At 37.3% G+C, this 25,550-nt stretch overlaps 1 protein-coding gene across 1 annotated transcript in view; it reads right to left on the bottom strand.

The window, feature by feature from the left end:
• Positions 1-25,550, bottom strand: part of SVEP1 (sushi, von Willebrand factor type A, EGF and pentraxin domain containing 1) — a 228,356-nt gene that overhangs the window by 90,082 nt on the left and 112,724 nt on the right. The window contains exons 17-24 of the mRNA XM_025359181.1: positions 25,292-25,453; positions 22,527-22,688; positions 10,508-10,669; positions 10,028-10,119; positions 8,813-8,909; positions 6,816-6,929; positions 2,577-2,690; positions 1,025-1,226 (exon numbers count right to left, since the gene is read on the bottom strand). Coding sequence (XP_025214966.1) covers positions 1,025-1,226; positions 2,577-2,690; positions 6,816-6,929; positions 8,813-8,909; positions 10,028-10,119; positions 10,508-10,669; positions 22,527-22,688; positions 25,292-25,453 — 1,105 coding nt within the window. The remainder of the gene's footprint in view (positions 1-1,024; positions 1,227-2,576; positions 2,691-6,815; positions 6,930-8,812; positions 8,910-10,027; positions 10,120-10,507; positions 10,670-22,526; positions 22,689-25,291; positions 25,454-25,550) is intronic.

The raw sequence follows: 25,550 nt of genomic DNA, 5'->3' as shown, positions 1-25,550 counted from the left end.
ACTTTTGTAAACTTATAAAACCAGCAGCACCTTAAGGACAATACAGTTTTCTAAAATTCTGCAAGCAAGAGAAATCTGTCTTGTGTACTACAGATGTGCTGTCTCTGTACTCCCCTGCAAAGAGTGGGGGATGGAACAGGATAGTCTTGATAATGACAACAGGAGAGGGTTTTCAAACTGTATTCTACTGACACTTAAGAGCTGCCTCAGGGAGATATAGTCTTTCTCCCCCTCAAACACTACTATTTTCAGCCACAAAAGCTTAGCTTTTATTATTTTACTTTTTTACATTCATGTTAGATTTCTTTTAACAAAAGGTTACTAAAAACGTTTCAAAATTGTGGACATAGAATATAGATGAGCACTATCACAATATGACTGCAGATTCCATTTTGATTTTATCTGGTATAAAAACTTCAGCTAAAGCACGGGTGGATCACCTGAGGTCCGGAGTTCGAGACCAGCCTGGCCAACATGGTGAAACCCCATTTCTGCTAAAAATACAAAAGTTAGCCAGGCCTGGTGGCGGGCACCTGTAATCCCAGCTACTTGGGAGGTTGAGGCAGGAGAATCGCTTGAACCCGGGAGAAGGAGGTTACAGTGAGCCGAGATCCCGCCATTGCACTCCAGCCTGGGCAACAAGAGCAAAACTTTGTCTCAAAAATATAAAAATAAATAAATAAAATATGGGCTTTGTCTAGTGCTACTGTGTTTGCTTCTGAGTAATTATATTTCCTTTCATCTTTTATGACTTCCCCAGTATAGAACGTTAGTTCCCAAACATGGCTGTGCATCAGAATCATCGGGAAACTTAAGCTATAACAGGTTGCCTATTTTAAAATGGCAGGCTCTACTCCGGGCTTAGTGAAGCAGAAATGGCGGTGGGAATATTCAACTGTAGCCTATCCTTGGGCCAGCATTTGAAAATGGCTGACTTGAGACTCAAAGCAATACTCCATAAAGGCTGCAGAAACACTGACTAGTTTAGAAAAATTAAAAAAAAGTGAAAAGAATCAGCCTTTACCTGAAGCTATTGGCACCGTCTTTACAGGTAGCTCCATTTTTGCATGGCCGACTGAGACACTCATCCACGTTCTTTCCACATCGGGTACCCAAAAATCCAGGTGGGCATTTGCACAAGAATCCCCCAACCTGGTCTTCACAGACTGCATTATTTAAGCATGGGTTTGACTGGCATTCATTGACTTCTGTTTCACAATGCAGGCCTGAGGATGGAGAAGGAAGAGAAACAGCTCAAATGATTAATTCCCTGGGAACACTGTAATTAAAGTGTTGACTCCCTGGAGGATGCTGCTTCTAGAGCTTGGAATGGAGGCTGTGGAGCCACTGGCCCATCAAACTGGTTTGAGATCCATTCTGTAATGGGCTCTGGCTTTTGCAAGTTATTTTTTTGTGGACTCTGAGGTTTTTTTTTCTTTTTTTTTCTTGAGACAGAGTCTCGCTCTGTCTCCCAGGCTGGAGTACGGTGGCGCGATCTCGGCTCACTGCAAACTTCACCTCCTGGGTTCAAGCACTTTTCCTGCCTCAGTCTCCTGAGTAACTGGGACTACAGGCACCCATCACCACACCTGGCTAATTTTTGTATTCTTTTAGTAGAGACAGGGTTTCACCATTTTGGCCAAGATGGTCTTGAAATCCTGAGCTCAAGTAATCCACCTGCCTCGGCCTCCCAAAATGCTGGGATTACAGGCGTGAACCACCATGCCCAGCCGATAATCTGTTTTTTAAATCTTATTTTTTTTTGAAATTAAGTTTGGTAATAGACATCTAATTGAGATAATGTTAAGAAATAAAGCTAGTAGGCCGGGCGCGGTGGCTCAAGCCTGTAATCCCAGCACTTTGGGAGGCCGAGACGGGCGGATCACGAAGTCAGGAGATCGAGACCATCCTGGCTAACCCGGTGAAACCCCGTATCTACTAAAAAAATACAAAAAACCAGCCGGGCGAGGTGGCGGGCGCCCGTAATCCCAGCTACTCGGAAGGCTGAGGCAGGAGAATGGCTTCAACCCGGGAGGCGGAGCTTGCAGTGAGCTGAGATCAGGCCACTGCACTCTAGCCCGGGAGATAGAGCGAGACTCCGTCTCAAAAAAAAAAAAAAAAAAAAAAAAGAAATAAAGCTAGTAAATTCCATTCAAAACTTGCCTGTTTCTTTGATCTTGCCATTTTCCTTTACTGGCCACTTTCTTTCTTGGATTTACCCTTTAGCAATTAAGCATACACTTTTAAACCATATTATTGTGCATCTGTCTGCAATATGATATTACATGATATGTCTCCAGTTCCTTCTTGAAAGTTTGCCTTAACACACACACACCCCACATACACAAATTATTTTTTGCTGAACCACTTGAGAGTAAATTGCAGACCTGCATGCCCTTTCACCCCAAACATCTCAGCATATATTTCCTCAAAAAATGAAAACTTTCTCTTACATAATCACCATGCAGTCATAAAATCCAAAAATTCACATTAATATATATCATGTTAAGCAATGTACTAATTTGTGGTGGTTTACAAGATTTTAAGACAACTTGGGAAGACTGGAAACATCTTACCTACATATCCTTTCACACATGTGCAACGATAGCTAGCCACACCATCAACACAGATTCCTTTATTTAAACAAGGACTGGAGCTACACTCATTTATATTTTCTTCACACCGCAGACCTGCAAAGAATTATTCATCTTTGAACTACAGAAAACTTGAAAGGACTTTAAGACCAATAGTTTCCAAGCAAGTTGTTCAGGCATTGGAATAGGGAAATTGGAAGTCATGCCTAACATGTTTGTGACAAATTTAACTCTTTGCCAAACATGTTGAAATAAAATGTTTCTTCTATTCTGTGAACTGCAAATTTTTTCTAGCAAGAATCCTAACATACTCAGCATGCAATGGAAAATGATAACTATGAATATCTGGCCATATTCTTTTAGTTAAAAAGATGTGTGATTTTGTTTTAAAATTATCCTCCTTATTTGTTTGCAAGTTGTTCTCTTTTTGAGTTTATTCCTTTTAGAGTTAAGTGGTAACAGTTACAGCGTTACAGTTACAAAGTTGGCAAAAATTATGGGAGAAGTCTATTGAATGAATAAAATAACTCATTTTCTTCTGCAAATTAGGGAAACACAGCCAAATTTCTGTGCAGCTGTCCCATGTTTCGTGTGAACGTAATTTGAGAACAACTGATGTAATTCATATCCTTTATTTTATACATCTAGAATTAGATCCAAAGAGGTCTGTGACATCGCCAAGGATAGGCACAGAAATGAGCCTAGAACCATAAATCTTCACATTCAAGAACATACGTACAAAGACTCCTTGGGTTGAAGAGTTCAGGATGCTTAACTTTATACCTCATGGAATTATGTAACACATATCTAATAATTTATGTACCTTGACATTAAAAGATGCTAAAAGGAAATTTCACAATGAAAGTTGTTTTTATGAGAATAGTAAATCTAACATAAAATCTACACTTTCATATGGACCATAATGAACACTTTTTTTCACAGTAAATCCATACAATAAATGTAATGTCTAATAAATAATATACATAATGCATTTCACATCTAGTAAATATATATTTATTTAGAAACTTGGTTCTACTTTTCTCATAGTATGTGTCTACCATTCTGGTCACAAGTTTTTACTATGATTCAACTCCAGGTGTCACTAACATGAGATTTGGAATTTTAAATAAAGAAATGTAGGATACAGGTGCATAATTTTAATACGGTCTATGGAAATGCAACCATAGGCAGAGAGTGGAGAGGAAAGAGCATGAGAAAGAAAATGGGAACCAGGCCAGCAATCTGGATGTGGTTCCAGCTGTTGAATACACACCCTTGGTTAGGGGTGATGAGTTTGCTGGTCTGCAGTTGGTCTCACATCATGTGGGCTTCTTAGAGTATAAGCTGAGAGCAATTTGTTTCAAGATACATGTGATGTGGCCCCTAAACATAGGCCTGGGACAACCAGTGTTGCATGGATTTGAGATACAGAAAATATGAGTTGTTCCAAATGATTACTACTGTAAATTATGTTAAACATTTTCATGTCTCTATGGAAATTGTTTTTAGATACACATAAAGTTATGGTTCCTCTGAAATGTTATCAGGATTTTACTAAACTTTTTAAGATATAGAAAATTATATACCCACATGTATTAAAATATATATTCAGATATCTTTTTAGTATAATAATGATTTTATGAGTTAGGTACAATGCTGGATGATTTATTTGACCTCAGTACTCTCCTTAATAATATTATGGGGTCATTGCTATTTATAAAGTAGTAAATCCTAGTCTATTTTATTAGAATATATCATCAGTATTATAATAATTATAATGTGGGTTAACAAGGGAATTGAAAATAAGATCACTGTTTCTAAACTATTTTTGTGAGAAGGTGCTGAAAACTGCGACTCTTGACTTAAGATATACACTTACAGAAATCTCCAAACTGCTTTCCACAGTGGCTGAACTAATTGACATTCCTAAAAAAGTGTATAAGCATGCTGTGTTTTTCTATAACGTTGCCAGCATGTGTTATTTTTTGACTCTTTAATAATAGCCATTCTGGCCGAAGGCAGTGACTCAGGCCTGTAATCCCAGCACTTTGGGAGGCTGGGGCAGGTGGATTACCAGAGGTCAGGAGTTTGAGACCAGCCTGACCAATATGGTGAAACCCCGTCTCTACTAAAAATACAAAAAATTAGCCGGGCACGGTAGCATGCGCCTGTAGTCTCAGCTACTTGGGAGGCTGAGACAGGAGAATTGTTTGAACCTGGGAGACAGAGGTGGTAGTGAGCTGAGCTCAGGCCACTGCACTCCAGCCTGGGCGACAGAGTGAGACTCCATCTCAAAAAATACAAAAATTAAAAAAAAAAGCCATTCTGACTGGTGTGAGATGGTATCTCATTGTCGTTTTGATTGGCTTTTTCTGATGATTAGTGATGATGAGGTTTTTTTCAAGTTTGTTGGTTGCTATTGTCTTCTTAGAGAAGTGTCTATTCGCGTCCTTTGCCCACTATTTAATGAGGTTATTTGTGTTTTGCTTGTTGATTTGTTTAAGCTCCTTATAGATTCTGAGTACTAGGCCTTTGTCAGATGCACAGTTTTCAGGTATTTTCTCCCATTTTGTAGGTTGCCTGTTTACTCCATTGATGCTTTCTTTTGCAGTGCAGAAGCTCTTCAATTTAATTAGGTCCGACTTGTTAATTTTTGTTTTTGTTGCAATTGCTTTTGGGAACTCAGCCATAAATCCTTTGCCAAGGCCGATGTCAAGAAGGGTATTTCCTGAGTTTTCTTATAGGATTTTTATAGTTTGAAGTTTTACATTTAAATCTTTAATGCATCTCAACTTAATTTTTGTATATGGTAAAAGGTTGGGGTCCAGCTTCATTCTTCTGCATATGGTTGGCCAGTAATCCCAGCAATCCCATTACTGGGTATACATCCAAAGAAAAATAAATCATTCTACCAAAAAGACACATGCACTTGTGTGTTCATCCCAGCGCTATTTACAATAGCAAAGACATGGAATATACCTACATGCCCATCAATGGTGGATTAAAGAAAATGTGGTACTTATAGATCATGGAATATTATGCAGTCATAAAAACTCCACAAAATCATGTCCTTTGCAGCAACATGGATGCAGCTGCAGGCCATTATTCTAAGTGAATTAAAGCAGGAACAGAAAGCCAAATACTGCATGTTCTCACTTAAAGTGGGAGCTAAACATTGAGTATGCATGGAATAAAAATAGGAACAATAGATGCTAGGTACTATTAGAGAGGAGAAGAAAGGCGGTGTGGGCTGAAAAGCTACCTATTAGGTATTATTCTCACTACCTGGGTGACGGAATTATCTGTCCTCCAAACCTCAGCATCTTGCAATATATCCGTGTAACAAAACTGCACTTGTACTCTCTGAAGTAATAAAAGTTGAAATTATTTAAGTCATAAATAAAAAGATTTTGAATGCTAAAAAATAACACTTAAATAAGTATTTATTTAAGTTAAAAGGAGAGGCATAGTGGTCCATAACAATTTCAAGGATACATGTGCCTAAAGTCCACAGTTAGTAATAATTGTACACACACATATTCATACACACACACACACGAAAATCCACAGAAGATATATATACACTTATATATATATACACACACACACATATATACACATACACACACACACTTCATAAATTCAGTAAAATATTAGTAAAAAGCTTGGGGAGGACCTTGTATTTGTAGTAGGCTTTACATATTTTCTGTCATTTCCTCAGAAATTTCCTCAGAATTACTGGCCAACTTATGCAAAAGAATGAAACTGGACCCCAACCTTTTACCATATACAAAAATTAATTTGAGATGCATTAAAGATTTAAATGTAAAACTTCAAACTGTAAAAATCCTGTAAGAAAACCCAGGAAGTGGGTCATTTCTGTCATTTCCTCACCTCTATTTTTAAAAATGAAGAAACAGGTTCAGTGAAGTTAAATGTCTTGTCCAAGGTCACACATCTAGCTGGCAAAGATGGGAACACGCCTGCCTGTTTTATAAAGCAATTACATACTGCCATATTGATATCTTGTTCTCCTTACATAACAGAATAAGGACAAGAACACATTCCCAATGCATATAAGTAATATTAGAAAATTCGCTTCTTCAATATGTTTATAATATCCTATAAATGTATCTTTGACACATTCCAAATTTATCTTGGTGATGACATCTTAATGATTCAAAGTTTCATATTGTTAAAAACAAGAAACCTTCCCCTTACCTGTGTAACCTGATGGGCACTCACAAATGAATTCCCCAACTAGGTCTTTACAAACTCCATTGTTGAGGCAAGGCAGTGGGCTGCACTCATCGATGTCTGTTTCACACTTTAAGCCTACAATGTAAACCACATACTGAGGGACAATCCAAGGATGGGATTAACCGAAACAGAACTATGATCATTTAAAGGTAATTATCTCAATAATCAGAATTTTTAAGTGGGTAGTGGTAAAGAAAAGGGCAATATTCATTAAGTGCTACCATCTATTAAGTATTTAATGAAGGTACTACCTCTTTCTAAGCAAACAAATTTAAGATTTTCTTATTTTTATTTTTTTATTTTTATTTTTTTAAGGAGTCTCTCTCTATCGCCCAGGCTGGAGTGCAGTGGCGTGATCTCGGCTCACTGCAAGCTCTGCCTCCCGGGTTCACGCCATTCTCCAGCCTCAGCCTCTGGAGTTGCTGGGACTACACGCGCCCGCCACTGTGCCCGGCTAATTTTGTTTTTGTATTTTTAGTAGAGATGGGGTTTCACCGTGTTAGCCAGGATGGTCTCGATCTCCTGACCTCGTGATCCACCCACCTTGGCCTCCCAAAATGCTGGGATTACAGGCGTGAGCCATCGTTCCGGGCCAAGATACTCTTATAAAGATACATAGAAGATAGCAAAAGATCCCAAATTGGAAGTGGGTTGGGGGCACTTGGAAGCATAAAATGGAGCCAGGAATTATGCTAATTTCAAAGTGAAAGCTACAATATCATCTGTACTTGCTACCAAGGTCACCTGGCTGAGGGGTGGAGGTGGGGCTAAAGCCTGCCAGATTGCAGCTCACATGCCAGGTGTCCCAGAGTGGCTGCATCTTCCCACAGGGAGCACATGGGCTTTCTACGGGCTAGCTGTGCTGGAAACCCATTTTCTTTCTCAGGGGCCTCCTCACTAGCATCAGCATTACCTGGGAACGCAATAAAAATACGAATTCTCAGGCTGTACTCCAGACCTACTGAATCAGAAATTCTGGGCTGGGGTCCAGCAATCTGTGTTTTTAACAAGCCTTCCAGATGATTCTGACGCACATGACTATTTGAGAACCACTGTTCTATATTATGCCCTCTCTCAACCACCACTCATTTACAGAATTCCCAAACAAGATCCTTTATTTCTTATGGAACATCAAGGTAAATATTTTTATAAAAATTCACAAAGACACACACGCACACAACACGAGCCAGCTATACTGGAATGCCAATATTCTAGATAGATCTCGACTATACTTTGTTTTTTGACTTGCCTTTTGCTTATCTTGTGGTGAATTCCTTTACTTAAATACTATTTCTCATTAAAAACTTTCAAGTTGGTTGTATAACATTGAAAAAAAAAACTGTCTACAATAAAATGATTATTTTAAAGTAATTGCAATTTTAAGGTATATTTCATTTCTCCTCAAAAATTATGTTTCTGGACTCAAGTCGAATGTGAACCAAACTGTTAAAAACCCCCATAATTCTTACATAATTCCTACATAATAAAGTCCAAAGCCAAATTGTTTTTCTAAGCACAGCTTCCAGAAAGCTAGAAACAAAGCAACAAATCATAGCTATTCACAAGAACTTCTATTAGTGTGTAGCATATGAGAGAAACTGCCAGTTCATTTAAAAATGTTTATACTGGACAATCTGTTCTATGTGGAGTATCATGCATATAATTTTTGACAGAATGAAACTTTGAACATGACCCCTGGAATTGTATTTCAATTTAAATTGTAGGTTATGATAAAGACTCATAGGGAAGATGAGTCTTTATCCAAAATGGGCAAAGAAAACTGTCATTTGTGAAGTATGTATAATTTTTTCACCTATTATCTTGTTCAACAAATTTTGGCACATTTACACAGTCTAATGTATCTTACCAGATACATTTAATATACTAAAGTTTGATACTGCAAGTCATAATTATTTCATATAAAAATATTAAAATCTACATTCCTCTCTGTTATTTACCTGTATATCCAAGTGGACAGAGACAAACATAACCACGCCCAAGTTGTTGGCAGGTTCCACTATTGTGGCAAGGGTTTAAGAAGCATTCATGGAAAACCTACCAGTAGCATAAAAAAATCAATCAGAGACAAAGCACTCTATGTATTTCAAAGCAGTCCTGATTAGAGTCAGAAGGTTTGCAACATTAGACAGCTCGTTCCTGTTTCCAGGTAAGTTCATTCAAGCTAGCTGGGCTGCTGCCTGAATAACACTGGTGCCTGCCATATAGGGGAGCAAATGATATATACCATTCTTGGGTGATGTTCTGGTAAACCTAAGGAGCATTTCTAAATGCTGGCTGCATGCTAGAATACAACTGATATTTTAAAAGTATACTAAGGTCAGGGCCTCAACTCCGATCAGCTAAATCAGGATCTCTGGGAATGAAGTCTGTACATTACTGTCTTAAAAACTTGGCCAGGATTCTGTTATGCCTCCATGTGACAGCCACTGCTTTAGGAGATCCTACAAACTCCTATGTCCACTAGGCTCAGTTTGAAATATGACTTGTAAAGTCCTAACAAGTCATTATGTTTGGACTGGGCTGTAGGAAGTTGAAATCAGAACTATATCCCCATTATCCATGAAAATACTAAAAGGCAAGGAATTCATGACATTGGGCAAGGTGAATTCGGAGTAATGACTGAATCTATTAAAGTAATCAAGACTTAACAACTAGTCTTTTAAAAAAATACAGCATTTGGTTTAGCTATATTAATTTATGTTTCTTAATTTTTAAGAATTCATACCTTTTCCCAAGAAATCTTTTTTTTTTCCCCGCTGGTGAAGAAATTTAAATAATTTTCATGAAAGTTGGGTAACTCTTCCTGCCAATTAGAAAAGCCCTTTCGTTAAACCAAATTCCCTTACTCAAATGATGGGTTGTGCTTGTGGTAAGTGTTTATAGTGAATCAAAAGGCTCCCCGTATCTACTCATTCTTATTGCCAGGCATTTCTGGGAAAAACTCTCATTTTTGGTACTTAGAACATCTAATGTTGCATTTTGGGAATGTTCTAAATAGGAGTCATTGTAAATACAATTATTCATTTATAAAATTCATAGATCTTGATTACCTAAAATTTCAATCCTGGTCCTTTTCCTGAGTGTGACATGTAAAACGACAAATTGCTTTCCAAGCATTCCACTAGAGAAAATTTTATGGAAAACGAACTTGCCTGACTGCTGATTTCATGTCTCTTTTTAATATGTCCAAGAGAGGCAGGGGGAACCACACTTTCCTCTGCTGCTGAGAAAGTTGAACTGAAACCTAATCAATTAATAGAAAAACATGTCAGTGTGGTACATATGGCAGTAAGTGGACTACATCTAACACTGTAGTCAAGATTCTGGTTGTTAGAGTTGGTAAAGCCACATACATTTTGTTTGACTTATATTTTAAAAAAGAAAACAGAGATGGATGGCATATATCATTACATCCTAGACTCTTAGAAAGAAATTTAGAAATTATCAAGTTCAGTGTTTCCAAAACAAGACTCTTTGTGCCATGGTCATCAAAAATACCTCAGAAGGACAATTTAACAAGTCCAGATGCCCAAATTCACTGAAAATAGTAATATTCAGAACTGAAGCTACAACAGAGACAGGGAAAAGTAAGAGTCTAACATAGGATTCCATAAGAAATGAAGTTTACTTACTTGAACATTCTGTGATGGATCTGGAACCAGCAAATGGGGTAGTTCCATAAAAGGGACAGGCCAGGCAGAAGGCCTTCCCTGCATCAGGTTGGTAATAGTCGCGAGGACATGGATGACAGGGCATTAACCCAGAACGTGAGAATTTTCCTTCTGGACAAGGAACTGCGGAGGTAAAAACAAATCGTATGTGCATATAAAGTAACACACTCTACCTTTGAAAGAAGTGATTTAATCTTTGCATATAAGAAACCTACTCAATTACCTATATAATCTCTTCCATATATTTAATACCCTTATCATCTTATCACCCAGGTAAATGTTGTGTTGGGTTTCCTTCCTGTCTTTAATCACACACGTTAATTTAATGAGGTTTAGAATTGGCCATATTATTCTGATTTTTCCACCTAAAACAATATCGTGTTTCCCAAATCATTCCCCCAGATCATTATATAGATTTTAATAAAAGAAAAATGTTGCATCTCATTGACAGACCATGATTGATCTAACGTTTTTTCTACTATTGGATATTTAGATTGTTTTCATTTGTTTGCCATTATAAATAATGATGAAGTAAATTTTTTACATAATCTTTGTATTTAGCTCTGATTATTTCCTTGGGATAACAGTTGACTTTGAGTGGTTGAATTAGAATAATTGGATTTGAGTAGTTGAATAGTTAAGTCTAAAGATTTGAAAAGAATAAAGCCATTGATATATAGTGCCAAATCATTAAATAAGTAGTTCCAATTTATACTCCCATTAGTAGTGTATGAAATCACTCTTTTCACTGCATGCTCTTCAGCACTGGCATTATTAATTTTTTTCCAATTTGGGATGAAAATGGAATTATAGTTATTTTAATTTGCATTTTGATGATAAATGAAGTTGCTTTCTTCTACTTATTAGAAATTTTATTTCTCCTGAATAGTCTGTTATCTATAGAGGATTTTTAATGTTTCTATATATTAAGAATATGAATCCTTTGACATACTTAGACTAATTATTTTTGCCAGTTTGTGTTTTGCCTGTTAATTTTGTTTAACTGCTTTCATGAGCAAGTAATTATTACTCCTCCTTATTTAATACTAAAATAATGTAAGGTAATATATTTACCTATGCAAGTAGCTTTAGCGAAATCGGTAGTTTTATCATTAGTATTTTTGTTTGCTATTTTCTAAGTAATAAGAATTGTAATTTGATTTTTTGACACAATTATTTTCAGAAAGATGGCTTAAAATGTATAAATATTTGAAATTTGTATATGAGTTTTTATTAATTTGTTTTTAATCATCTTATGGTCAGAGAATTTATATTGCATAACTGCTACCTTTTGAATTTTGAGATTTTTTTGTTCACTATAATTAAAAATAATACTTCATTGAAAGTGTTATCACCATAGAGTAAATAGTATAATGCGTATTATTAGTTCAGCCTTATCAATCATGTACTATAAGTTCTCTGTGTCTTTACTGATTGCCTACTTGATCTTTATAAATTCAAGGGAGTGGAGGGGCATGGTGGCTCAGGCCTGTAATCCCAGCACCTTGGGAAGCTGAGGTGGGCAAATCACTTGAGGTCAGGAGTTCCAGACCAGCCTGGCCAACATGGCGAAACACCATCTCTACTAAAAGTACAAAAATTAGCCAGTGTGGTGGCAGGCACCTGTAATCCCAGCTACTCAGGAGGCTAAGGCAGGAGAATTGCTTGAACCCGGGAGGCAGAGGTTGCAGTGAGATGAGATGGCACCACTGCACTCCAGCCTGAGCAACAGAGAAAGAGTCCGTCTAAAAAAAAAAAAAAAAAAAAAATTCAAGGACGGTATTAAAATCTTCCATGAAAATTTTATTTTTACAATTTATCATTGTGAGACATACAGATTTTGTTGTATTTTGCTGCTGTTATTTGATGACAGAGCTTTATTATGACTAACTTATACTGCTTGTGAATTTCGTAAAAATAACTCTTTTCCTCATGTGATGCTATTGGGCTTTGAATTGAACTTTTTCATAAACTCACTTTACCACCCCACTACTTGCTTGTTTTTTTGTATTCATTGGTCTGGAAATCTTATTTTTAACCTTTCACTGTCATTTGTGTTAAGCTTTTTGTAAAGAACATTCATTTGAGAATTGTCATTTAACCAAATCTGAAATTCTCTTGCCAAATAATGAGTGGAATATTAACCAAATTAAAAATGGCCTCAAACATAAAACAAACTTGGATTTTCTTCCATGATGTTTTGTTGCATTTGGCAGAGGGTAGGGGGACAGAGTACTCATGATTTAATTCTTTGGTTGGGGTTTTAGACAGCAACTCAAGTATGAATTCAGATTGGGTGTGCCCTTTCCTTGGATGAACTGGCATCATATGGGTAGATATTAAAGCCATTATAAACTAAGAAAACTATCAAAAATACTAAGACTTGTCTGCATAAATGTAAGTATGGAAGACAGAACACAAAAAGTAGCTGCTCAGGATGTTAGCATTCTTATCATTTAGGGTTTGGTGTCCTTACAATAAAAATAGTACAGCAGAGATAATTAGCAGTATGGTTGAAAAATTTAGAGATGGACTGAGGTTCAAGGGAGCAGGGTATGTCATGTCGTAGCATCTCTTTTTTACTGACTTGAGAAAAAAAACAAAGCATTTGTGATAATCTCAAGACATTTAGATCGGAAATTTAAAACAAAAATAGCCAGACAAATTTTTTGCTAAAGACTCTTTTATGCAATTAACAAAAGAGCTCAATGAAGAGATGGTAATTCAATCAAGAGATGGCAGAAAATATCATAGATTTTAACGCAACTTTAGAAAAAAATATTTCTTGCAGGTTTGGTCTTTACATGCATAAAATTTACATTTTTAAACTATTTTTATTTCACTAAGAACAAGCTAATTTACTGTTTGATTGATCTCAGAGTGCTAGGTAGCACTCTGTTATTCACACAAACTGTAAACTTGCTTAGTTTAAAATGGGTTTCCTCAATCTTCAGTTTCTAAAAGTGATTGCCTATTTGGAAAAGGTAAGTCACACACAGCTAATTAGTTAACTGAAAGCATCAATCTTCCGCTGGTAAAAGTACAAAATTTTGTTTGAGAGAGTATCTCTGAGTATGTATGAAATGCTGAAAAGATAAATTCCATCAGCAAAACTCAGGATGCTGTAATGAATTAAACCTTTTTTTACATATAATTTTCAGCACAAAGATGCTCAAAAAGATGTTTATGCCCCTAGAAACTGACAGAAGGTAAAAAATTATACTAAGATGTAATAGTAATAAAATACTAACATTTCAAATAAATAAATCTATTAGCTTCTAAAAACACCTAACTCATCATTGTAATGTCTATACCTTTTAGCATAGAAAATACAAAATAAATTTGCATGTGCAATTAGTTTAAGTTATTGTCCAAGGGCAGACACTGTCATCAGAAATATATTTTCCTGCAGTGGTCAATGAGCATTTAATAGAGTATGTATATATGCAGTAAACATATATTCACACACACATATATATGTATAAACATACACATGTACATAATAGTGGCACTATCTAGTACGTAATACAGTACTAAACACATACGCATACACACACACATAAATACACAATTCCTAATGAACTGGTGTCATGAGAAAAGAGGGGTGAATGTTTCATTTTGATTCTTGGCCAAAGAAACTAGTCTCCCAGTCAAGAAAAATGGAACAAAACCCTCTTTTCACCTCCTCTATTGGAGAGAGAGAGAAAAAAATAATCTAAGTATACCAAAATGATATTAAAATCAAATCACAAACAGTACATGGAAATGACCAGGAAAAAAATGTCATATCACTTGTGCTGCTCTCTGACAGTGTTAAGGGCAACACATACAGACCTGGAGCCAAGTGGATTTTGCCTTTTCAATGGGTTTTCTGACTACAATTAATAATACTATATTGTATACTAGAAATTTGCTAAGAGAATTTCAGCTTCTCTTACCACACACACACACAAAGAAGGGCAACTATGTGAGATGATGTATATGTGCATAAGAATATCATAACATCATTTTGTACACCTTAATTATAGATCATTTTAAATAAATAAATCAGTTTCCTAAGATGAGGTCAGAGGTCAATGACTTCCTGAGCCTCCTTTTAACTTCGTTCTGGAGAGTCAGGGTAAAAGGTGGTGTCACCCAGTCTAAACATCATCTTTTCTTCTCCTACAGGATCATATATTAACAACAACAACAACAACAACAAGTCACCTGTGGAATTCTTCAGATAAAAATTATTTTTAATGAATGAAAAATTTCAGACTCTTGAGTGTGTACCTACAAACACAAGAATATGTAATAACCTAAGAAGTTATAAAAAGCAAAATGTACAAATACATTACTTTAACAAACTAATATACTTTGTGATACTTAAACATGATTGCTGTCTTGAATAATAATATTTTAAGTTCCACATGATAGAGAAATACAAAACCAATGTCTTGGCAAAAAATAAGGTAAATGGTACACTATAAAAATAAATCAATACTGAAAGATAGAAAATAAATCAATAACAAAAATAATAAATCAATACCAAAAGAGAAAATAAAGAAAAAGGAAGGAAAGAAAGAAAGGAAGAAAAAGGCAGAAAGAAAGGCAGATAAAAGAAAGAAAGAAGGAAAAGCAGGTGAAAGAAAAGCAGGTGAAAGGAAAAGAAAAAGGCAAAAAGAGAAAGGGAAAGAAGGAAAGAGAAAGGCAAAAGCAAGCAAACAAGAAAGAGAGAGAAAGGAGTTAAAAACTAAGAAAAAATATATATAAGGGACCGTTTTAGAACTTATACATATTTAAGCTTAAAATAAAATGTTTATCCAGCACCGCAGAAGAATGTTAACTTTTGTCATTTGTAATTCCCACTCATGAGAAGCAGAATGTGGTTAAACTTATGCTAGGAATATTAGGAGAGTAGGGCCAGAAATTTAGAGACTTTCTGGGAATTATAACACCTTAATTATAATAATTTAGTATTACACAAACCTCAAGGTTTATTTAGAAAGCTAAGAGAAAAAAATTGTCAAATATGAACTTGATTCACTATAAAAATCCTAGTTGCTTTTGTGGTTGGAGGAAGTGGGCAGGAAGAGAGAATTTTTTACTGTGGACTTTCTGCCAAAATTAGTTCTTATATTGACAAAATAAAAGAGTCTCTAGCAGATCTATTTCAATCAGAATGTGAAGGTTTGTGAGACTTTTAATTAAAAGATTAAAAGATTGGGGGGCACGCAAGATGGCTGAATAGGAACAGCTCCAGCCTCCAGCTCGTAGCGTGAGTGACACAGAAGACGGGAGATTTCTGCATTTTCAACTGAGGAACGCAGCTCATCGCCAGCAATGGAACAAAGCTGTATGGAGAACGACTTTGACAAGCTGAGAGAAGAAGGTTTCAGTCGATCAAACTTCTCAGAGCTAAAGGAGGAACTATGTACCCAGCGCAAAGAAACTAAAAACCTTGAAAAAAGAATGCAATAATGGATAACTAGAATAACCAATGCAGAGACGTCCATAAACGAACTGATAGAGATGAAAACCACGACAAGAAAACTACGTGACAAATGCACAAACTTCAGAAACTGACACGATCAACTGGAAGAAAGAGTATCAGCGATTGAAGATCAAATGAATGAAACGAAGCGAAAAGAGAAGTTTAGAGTAAAAAGAAATGAACAAAGCCTCCAAGAAATATGGGATTATGTGAAAAGACCAAATCTATGTCTGATTGGTGTGCCTGAAAGTGACAGGGAGAATGGAACCAAGTTGGAAAACACTCTGCAGGATATTATCCAGGAGAACTTCCCCAACCTGGCAAGGCAGGCCAACATTCAAATTCAGGAAATACAGAGAATGCCACAAAGATACTCCTCGAGAAGAGCAACTCCGAGACACATAATTGTCAGATTCACCAAAGTTGAAATGAAGGAAAAAATGTTAAGGGCAGCCAGAGAGAAAGGTCGGGTTACCCACAAAGGGAAGCCCATCAGACTTACAGCAGGTCTCTCAGCAGAAACTCTCCAAGCCAGAAGAGAGTGGGGGCCGATATTCAACATTCTTAAAGAAAAGAATTTTCAACCCAGAATTTCATATCCAGCCAAACTAAGTTTCATAAGTGAAGGAGAAATAAAATCCTTTACAGACAAGCAAATGCTTAGAGATTTTGTCACCACCAGGCCTGCCCTATAAGAGATCCTGAAGGAAGCACTAAACATGGAAAGGAACAACCAGTACCAGCCATTGCAAACACATGCCAAAATGTAAAGACCATTGATGCTAGGAGGAAACTGCATCAACTAACGAGCAAAATAACCAGCTAATATCATGATGACAGGATCAAGTTCACACATAACAATATTAACCTTAAATGTAAACGGACTAAAGGGTCCAATTAAAAGACACAGACTGGCAAACTGGATAAAGAGTCAAGACCCATCAGTTTGCTGTATTCAGGAGACCCATCTCACATGCAGAGACACACATAGGCTCAAAAGAAAGGGATGGAGGAAGATCTACCAAGCAAATGGAAAACAAAAAAAGGCAGGGGTTACAATCCTAGTCTCTGATAAAACAGACTTTAAACCATCAAAGATCAAAAGAGACAAAGAAGGCCATTACAGAATGGTACAGGGATCAATTCAACAAGAAGAGCTAACTATCCTAAATATATATGTACCCAATACAGGAGCACCCAGATTCATAAAGTCCTTAGAGACTTACAAAGAGACTTAGACTCCCACACAATAATAATCAGAGACTTTAACACCCCACTGTCAACATGAGACAGATGAATAAGACAGAAAGTTAACAAGGATATCCAGGAATTGAACTCATCTCTGCACCAAGCAGACCTAATAGACATCTACAGAAATCTCCACCCCAAATCAACAGAATATACATTCTCAGCACCACATCGCAGTTATTCCAAAATTGACCACATAGTTGGAAGTAAAGCACTCCTCAGCAAATGTACAAGAACAGAAATTATAACAAACTGTCTCTCAGACCACAGTGCAATCAAACTAGAACTCAGGACTAAGAAACTCAATCAAAACTGATCAACTACATGGAAATTGAACAACCTGCTCCTGAATGACTGCTGGGTGCATAATGAAATGAAGGGAGAAATAAAGACATTCTTTGAAACCAATGAGAACAAAAATACAACATACCAGAATCTCTGGGACACATTTAAAGCAGTGTGTGAGGGAAATTTATAGCACTAAATGCCCACAAGAGAAAGCAGGAAAGATCTAAAATTGACACCCTAACATCACAATTAAAAGACCTGGAGAAGCAAGAGCAAACACATTCAAAAGCTAGCAGAAGGCAAGAAATAACTAAGATCAGAGCAGAACTGAAGGAGATACAGACACAAAAAACCCTTAAAAAAAAAAATCAATGAATCCAGGAGCTGGTTTTTTGAAAAGATCAACATAATTGATAGACCACTAGCAAGACTAATATAGAAGAAAAGAGAGAAGAATCAAATAGTCACAACAAAAAATGATAAAGGGGATATCACCACTGACCCCACAGAAATACAAACTACCATCAGAGAATACTATAAACACCTCTATGCAAATGAACTAGAAAACCTAGAAGAAATGGATAATTTCCTGGACACTTACACTCTCCCAAGACTAAACCAGGAAGAAGCTGAATCCCTGAATAGACCAATAGCAGGCTGTGAAATAGGCAATGATTAATAGCCTACCAACCAAAAAAAGTCCAGGACCAGATGGATTCACAGCCGAATTCTACCAGAGGTACAAGGAAGAGCTGGTACCATTCCTTCAGAAACTATTCCAATCAATAGAAAAAGAGGGAATCCTCCCTAACTCATTTTATGAGGCCAGCATCATCCTGATACCAAAGCCTGGCAGAGATACAACAAAAAAAGAGAATTTTAGACCAATATACCTGATGAACATCAATGCAAAAGTCGTCAGTAAAATACTGGCAAACCAAATCCAGCAGCACATCAAAAAGCTTATCCACCATGATCAAGTGGGCTTCATCCCTGGGATGCAAGGCTGGTTCAACATACGCAAATCAATAAATGTAATCCAGCATATAAACATAACCAAAGACAAAAACCACATGATTATCTCAATAGATGCAGAAAAGGCCTTTGACAAAATTCAACAGTCCTTCCTGCTAAAAACTCTCAATAAACTAGGTATTGATGGAATGTATCTCAAAATCATAAGAGCTATTTATGACAAACCCACAGCCAATATCATACTGAATGGGCAAAAACTGGAAGCATTCTCTTTGAAAACTGGCACAAGACAAGGATGCCCTCTCTTACCACTCCTATTCAATATAATGTTGGAAGTTCTGGCTAGGTCAACCAGGCAAGAGAAAGAAATAAAGGGTATTCAGTTAGGAAAAGCAGAAGTCAAATTTTCCCTGTTTGCAGATGACATGATTGTATATGTAGAAAACCCCATCATCTCAGCCCAAAATCTCCTTAAACTGATAAGCAAGTTCAGCAAAGTCTCAGGATACAAAATCAATGTGCAAAAATCACAAGCATTCTTATACACCAGTAACAGACAAACAGAGAGCCAAATCAGGAATGAACTCCCATTCACAATAGCTTCAAAGAGAATAAAATACCTTGGAATCCAACTTACAAGGGATGTAAAGGACCTCTTCAAGGAGAATTACAAACCACTGCTCAGTGAAATAAACGAGGACACAAACAAATGGAAGAACATACCATGCTCATGGATAGGAAGAATCAATATTGTGAAAATGGCCATACTGCCCAAGGTAATTTATAGATTCAATGCCATCCCTATTAAGCTACCAATGACTTTCTTCACAGAATTGGAAAAAAACTGCTTTAAAGTTCATATGGAACCAAAAAAGAGCCCACATTGCCAAGACAATCCTAAGCCAAAAGAACAAAGCTAGAGGCATCATGCTACCTGACTTTCAACTATACTACAAGGCTACAGTAATCAAAACAGTATGGTACTGGTACCAAAACAGAGATATAGACCAATGGAACAGAACAGAGCCCTCAGAAATAATACCACACATCTATAGCCATCTGATCTTTGACAAACCTGACAAAAACAAGAAATGGGGACAGGATTCCCTATTTAATAAATGGTGCTGGGAAGACTGGCTAGCCATAAATAGAAAGCTGAAACTGGATCCTTTCCCTTACTCCTTATGTGAAAATTAATTTAAGATGGATTAGAGACTTAAATGTTAGACCTAATACCATAAAAACCCTAGAAGAAAACCTAGGTAATACCATTCAGGGCATAGGCATGGGTAAGGACTTCATGTCTAAAACACCAAAAGCAATGGCAACAAAAGCCAAAATTGACAAATGGGATCTAATTAAACCAAAGAGCTTCTGCACAGCAAAAGAAACTACCATCAGAGTGAACAGGCAACCCACAGAACGGGAGAAAATGTTTGCAATCTACTCATCTGACAAAGGGCTAATATCCAGAACCTACAAGGAACTCAAACAAATCTACAAAAAAAAAAAAAAAAGCAAACAACCCCATCACAAAGTGGGCAAAGGATATGAACAGACACTTCTCAAAAGAAGACATTCATACAGCCAACAGACACATGAAAAAATGCTCATCATCACTGGCCATCAGAGAAATGCAAATCAAAACCACAATGAGATACCATCTTATACCAGTTAGAATGGCAATCATTAAAAAGTCAGGAAACAACAGGTGCTGGAGAGGATGTGGAGAAATAGGAACACTTTTACACTGTTGGTGGGACTGTAAACTAGTTCAACCATTGTGGAAAACAGTATGGCGATTCCTCAAGGATCTAGAACTAGAAATTCCATTTGACCCAGCCATGCCATTACTGCGTATATACCCAAAGGATTGCAAATCATGCTGCTATAAAGACACATGCACACATATGTTTATTGCGGCACTATTCACAATAGCAAAGACTTGGAATCAACCCAAATGTCCATCAGTGACAGACTGGATTAAGAAAATGTGGCACATATATACCATGGAATACTATGCAGCCATAAAAAAGGATGAGTTCATGTCCTTTGCAGGGACATGGATGCAGCTGGAAACCATCATTCTCAGCAAACTATCACAAGAACAGAAAACCAAACACCACATGTTTTCACTCATAGGTGGGAACTGAACAATGAGATCACTTGGACACAGGAAGCGGAACATCACACACCTGGGCCTATTGTGGGGAGGGGGCAGGGGGAAGGGATAGCATTATGAGATAACCTAATGTAAATTACGAGTTAATGGGTGCAGCACACCAACATGGCACATGTATACATATGTAACAAACCTGCATGTTGTGCATATGTTCCCTAGAACTTAAAAAAACCAAAAAAGATCCAAAGATGGTATTATCCAACAGACATGGTTTATGAGTTTCAGTTAGGCCCTAAATTTTCTTCTCAACTCTTCAGTGAAACTATTAGGTTGATGTTACTTGCCCAATGCCTCAAGTCTCACAGACTTGTATCTACCTTGATTCCACTAGACTGAGATAATTTAAACAGATGAATATATATGAACATATCATTCAGAATGTGTTTTGCCTGTTTCCTTTTGTCCCAATGCACTTAACTTATAAGGACTACAACTTCCAAGATGCAATGCTGGAAACGCCCCTTCCTGCCCTTGCACATTAACTTTTCCTAGCTCTTGTTTACTGGTAATCTCTAACTGGATGAATTCAAGCATGGCTAGTGTGCAGTGCGAGTAGGAAGTGTGCCTATGTGTCTCTGTGTTGTCTGAGAGAAGTAGGGAACCAGTAGGTTGGCTTCTTAAAAACACCATTCGTTCAATATGGGTACAGCTTCTTCATTTCTCAGTTGCCATAGACTTTAGGTTTTTAAATAAAACTGTAGAGGTAGGATACACAATTTTTTAAAAAAAATCTTTCATCAAGGAATGTTTGTTCGGTTCCCAGTGAGTAGCAGAGGTAGGCCAACAACCTTTTATTTTTAGTCCAGTTCTATTGACTTTGCAAATTACAGTAGTTGCAATTTTTTGGAATTTCTGGAAGTAGGCTGACCTTGACTGTCAGTCCTAGTTTCATTGTCATTCTAAGTTTTCATCTTTTGTTTTTGTTTACATGTTCATGAGTATTTTGCTGGAAAACATCCCTCAGTACAGATGTTAGTCAGAAATACTTAAAAATTGGAACTCTCATCTTTTTATTTCTATTTAAACCAGTGGTTCTCAATCTGTGGTCCTTGAACCAGTAGAATCAGCATTACTTGAAAACTAGTTGTTAATAGAAATGCAAATTCTCAGACCCCTCCCCAGACCTACCTAATCAAAGACCCTGGAGGTAGGGCCTCGCAATCTGTCTTAAAAAGCTCTCCAGGCTGACATTTGAGAACCAAAATTAGTGGCTCTCAGATTTTCCTAATCACCTCAAATAATCACCTGGGGAAACTTAAGAAAACCAATTCCCAGCCTCTACTCAGATAAGTTAAATCAGAATCTCTGGAAGAGAAGATCAGGTTTCAGTACTTTAAAAATACTCACGTAAATGTGAAGATGATTCTAATGTGCTGCTCGAGTGAATAACCAGTCATGAAAACCTTCAACTCATAGGGAGTGAAATGTAATAACCCACAGAATACAATACATTTAGAGTTTCAAGAAATACTAGACAGAACTTCACTTTATAAAGGAGGGAATGAAGTTCCTAGCTTAGATATGTTTCTACCATATCACGAAGCCACATGCTTATTACTGTTTGAGGCCTGAGACAAAGTCTTGTACTTCTTCTTTAGTGTTCCTAACCCAGCCCAGTGTTTACACAGCAGGTATTTATACCTAAGTGTTAACTGGCTAAGAAACTAAACAAAAAAAACCTTTTTATGAAGAGACAGTTATTTCCATTCTGTGCATAGAGTAGATGTATGGTTTTGCTGAAAATATGCCACTCCTTCATGCATAGAACCTAGTAGGTTTAAAGAAATATCAGTGCCTAAGGCTTTGATAACCTCCACATGAAGAAATGTTCACGGCTCCTCTTTTCACGGTTGAGGTGTTTTCTGGACATGAGAGGCAGCTCCGGGAACCAAATTTTGGCTGGTAAGTGCCCAGTGGACACGATTCACAAGTCTCAAGTCCGCTGTATGAGTAGGTCCCTTGTTTACACTGAGCTGAAAAGAAAAAGATAATATTATTATCAACAATGATATTAAGCCGCACAAAATTAGCACTGTGTGGGATAGGGTTTTCTGCAACTTAGGACAGAATGAGGAACCCAGAGGGCTCTTTCTCCTGTTAGCTAAGCATATGCATATTGTGGCACCACCATGCTTCTCTATACTAAGTTTTAGACTATTTCCATTTACTTGCATTATGACCTTTTACAGCGTTTGATGCATAGAACATGCTCAATAAATAGCTGTCAAATGAAGTTAGAAATACATAGCACAAAAGGACACTATGATAGGAACAAGTTGTACACTGGGAATTTGTTCATGTAGAAGTTCTCAATATGTACACTGTTATCCTGAGTGGCGGAAACAAAACCCCAAACCCAGCTAGCGCCTTATAAACTACTCTGACATCTCTGCTTTAAAAAAGAACTGGCTGCTCTAAATAAGAACTAGCTCTGCTACCTCCTCTTACCTAGAGACGCCATTTCATCCAAGGGCTGGTGTGGAGTAGAGCATAAAAGTAGACATACCTTCAGGCCCAGAGAGGTGAAGCAACTTTCTAAATTCATAAGGATGATTTGTAGAAGAAGAGGACTTTGGCCAGATGCCCTGACTCCCAGAGTACTGACCTTTCTTTCTGCTTTTGACCGCCAAACAACTCTCCTTTTCACCATTGCTAACATGTTTAGTGCATTTCCAATTATGCAGCACTGCTCTAGAGTTTATATCAGTCATTAAGCACCCACACCTGCATTCAGAACTATGGCAAAGAAGCACGCTTCTGAAATTCCTTATTTTAGGCATGTCTTGCTGCAACCTTAATTATGAGAGAAAATGTTTCCATCAGGAACTCTTATTAAGAATAATAGTTAAAATATTTTGAAAATATTGAATATTTTAGTAGCAAGAATATGTGCGTATGTGCTTGTAGTTATTCATTTCCAAGTAAACGGAGAACTGATCTCATCACATCAGACACTATTCTAACAAAAAGCAATCCAATAATTGCAAAGTGTCATGAAACTTCTTTCCATTAATTAATGTGAGATTCAAGAAAAGAATCCAGGTGATAGACACAGTTTGGATGTGGGTCTCTGCCCAAATCTCATGTTGAAATATAATCCCCAGTGTTGGAGGTAGGGCCTGGTGGGAGGTGACTGGATCATGCGGGTGGATTTCTCAGGGCTGGCTTAGCGTCACACCCTTGGTGCTGTTCCAGTGCTAGTGAGTGAGTTCTTGTGATACCTTATTGTATAAAAGTATGTGGCACCTCCCCTGTCTCTCTTTTTTACTTTTTTTTTTTTTTTTTTTTTGAGACAGGGTCTTGCTCTGTCCCTCAGGCTGGAGTACAGTGGTGTGATCATAGCTCACTGCAGCCTCCACCTCCCGGGCTCAAGCAACCCTCCCACCTCAGCCTTCCGAGTAACCGGGACTACAGGTGCACACCACCATGCCTGCTAATTTTTGTATTTTTTGTAGAGACAGGATTTTGCCATGTTGCCCAGGCTGGTCTTGAACTCCTTGGCTCAAACAAACTGCCTGCCTCAGCCTCCCAAAGTTCTGGGATTACAGGTGTGAGCCACCACACATTCCCCTCACCCTGACTCCCTGCCTTGCTCCTACTTTCTCCATGTGACATGCCTGCTCCTTGTTTGCCTTCTGCCATGATTGGAAGCTTCCTGAGGCCACCCCAGAAGCAAATGCTGTTATGCTTCCTGTATAGCCTGCAAAACTATGAGCCAATTAAAACTCTTTTCTTTATAAATTACTCAGTCTCAAGTATTCCTTTATAGCAATGTCAGAATGGCCTAATACACCAGGCTAACTGATGAATGCGGATTGGAGTTTAACTTAGAGCAATGGAATATTTCCAAAAGAAAAGCTAAATGGACTTCATTAAAGTGGGGGAAACACTCAGGTAATATTTTATGTTTAAAAGAAAGAAAAAATAAATAACATTGCTTTCTGTACACTATTATTTCATTTTATTTGCCATTTAGATTTCAGGACTGTGATGGGGCTTAGGACATCCTACCTGCAAATATTGTACCTTGCCCTGGCATACTGAATATTTCAAGCTAAAGGAAATTTGAGAAAACCATAGAAGCAGGAAAGAGTCTCTGAACTTCTGCCTTTCTCTCCTTTAGGAGATTGTAAAACCTAGAAATAATTCTCTCACCTTCCCCTTTGAAGCAGACTATAAAACCCTCATGTGAGGAATGCCCACCCTATAACAGGTTGGCAAGAGGAAAAAAATATTCCTATCCCTGAAGACACAGGGACACACTGAAGAATCTGAACAATCAAGACTTGCTAAGCTCCACTTATTCCCAATAGATCATTCTTCTCCACAAGTATCCTCTTCTTCATCGAATTTAGTGTAAAAATACACAGGTTTTTCTGGTTCATTTCTGAAGGCTCCCATTTCACCTAAAACTTACATTGAATAAATGTATATGCTTTTCTCTTGCAAATCTATATTTTGCCATAGGGGCCTCAGACAAGAGCCTAGTATTGGGTGAAGAAAATAAATCTTTCTTTCCCCCAAAAGGGAAACAAAAATTGTGCTTCTTTAGTTGAAATGTCCAGTAAGCCTCTACCTTTACAATCAGAGATGTTTCTTGAATGGATATATTCTGTGTACATCCCAGAGGGGCAAGGCTTGCACTCAAGTTGCCCTTCTTCGTCTTGATAGGATCCGATCCGGCAGCTTTCACAGGTGAAATGTTCCAGAGAATAATAGGTTCCCAAAGGGCAATTGACTGCAGAACAAGCAAACAGGAAACAGTGAATAAACTACAAGGGTGGAACACACTGGGCTCTTTTTTCCTAAGACATGTAAGTAATAAAGCATGCTTG

The sequence above is a fragment of the Theropithecus gelada genome, chromosome 15 (assembly GCF_003255815.1).
Source record: "Theropithecus gelada isolate Dixy chromosome 15, Tgel_1.0, whole genome shotgun sequence".
NCBI lineage: Eukaryota > Metazoa > Chordata > Mammalia > Primates > Cercopithecidae > Theropithecus > Theropithecus gelada.
The sequence above is the reverse complement of the archived record's forward strand: the minus strand, read 5'-3'. Positions and strand labels throughout refer to the sequence as shown.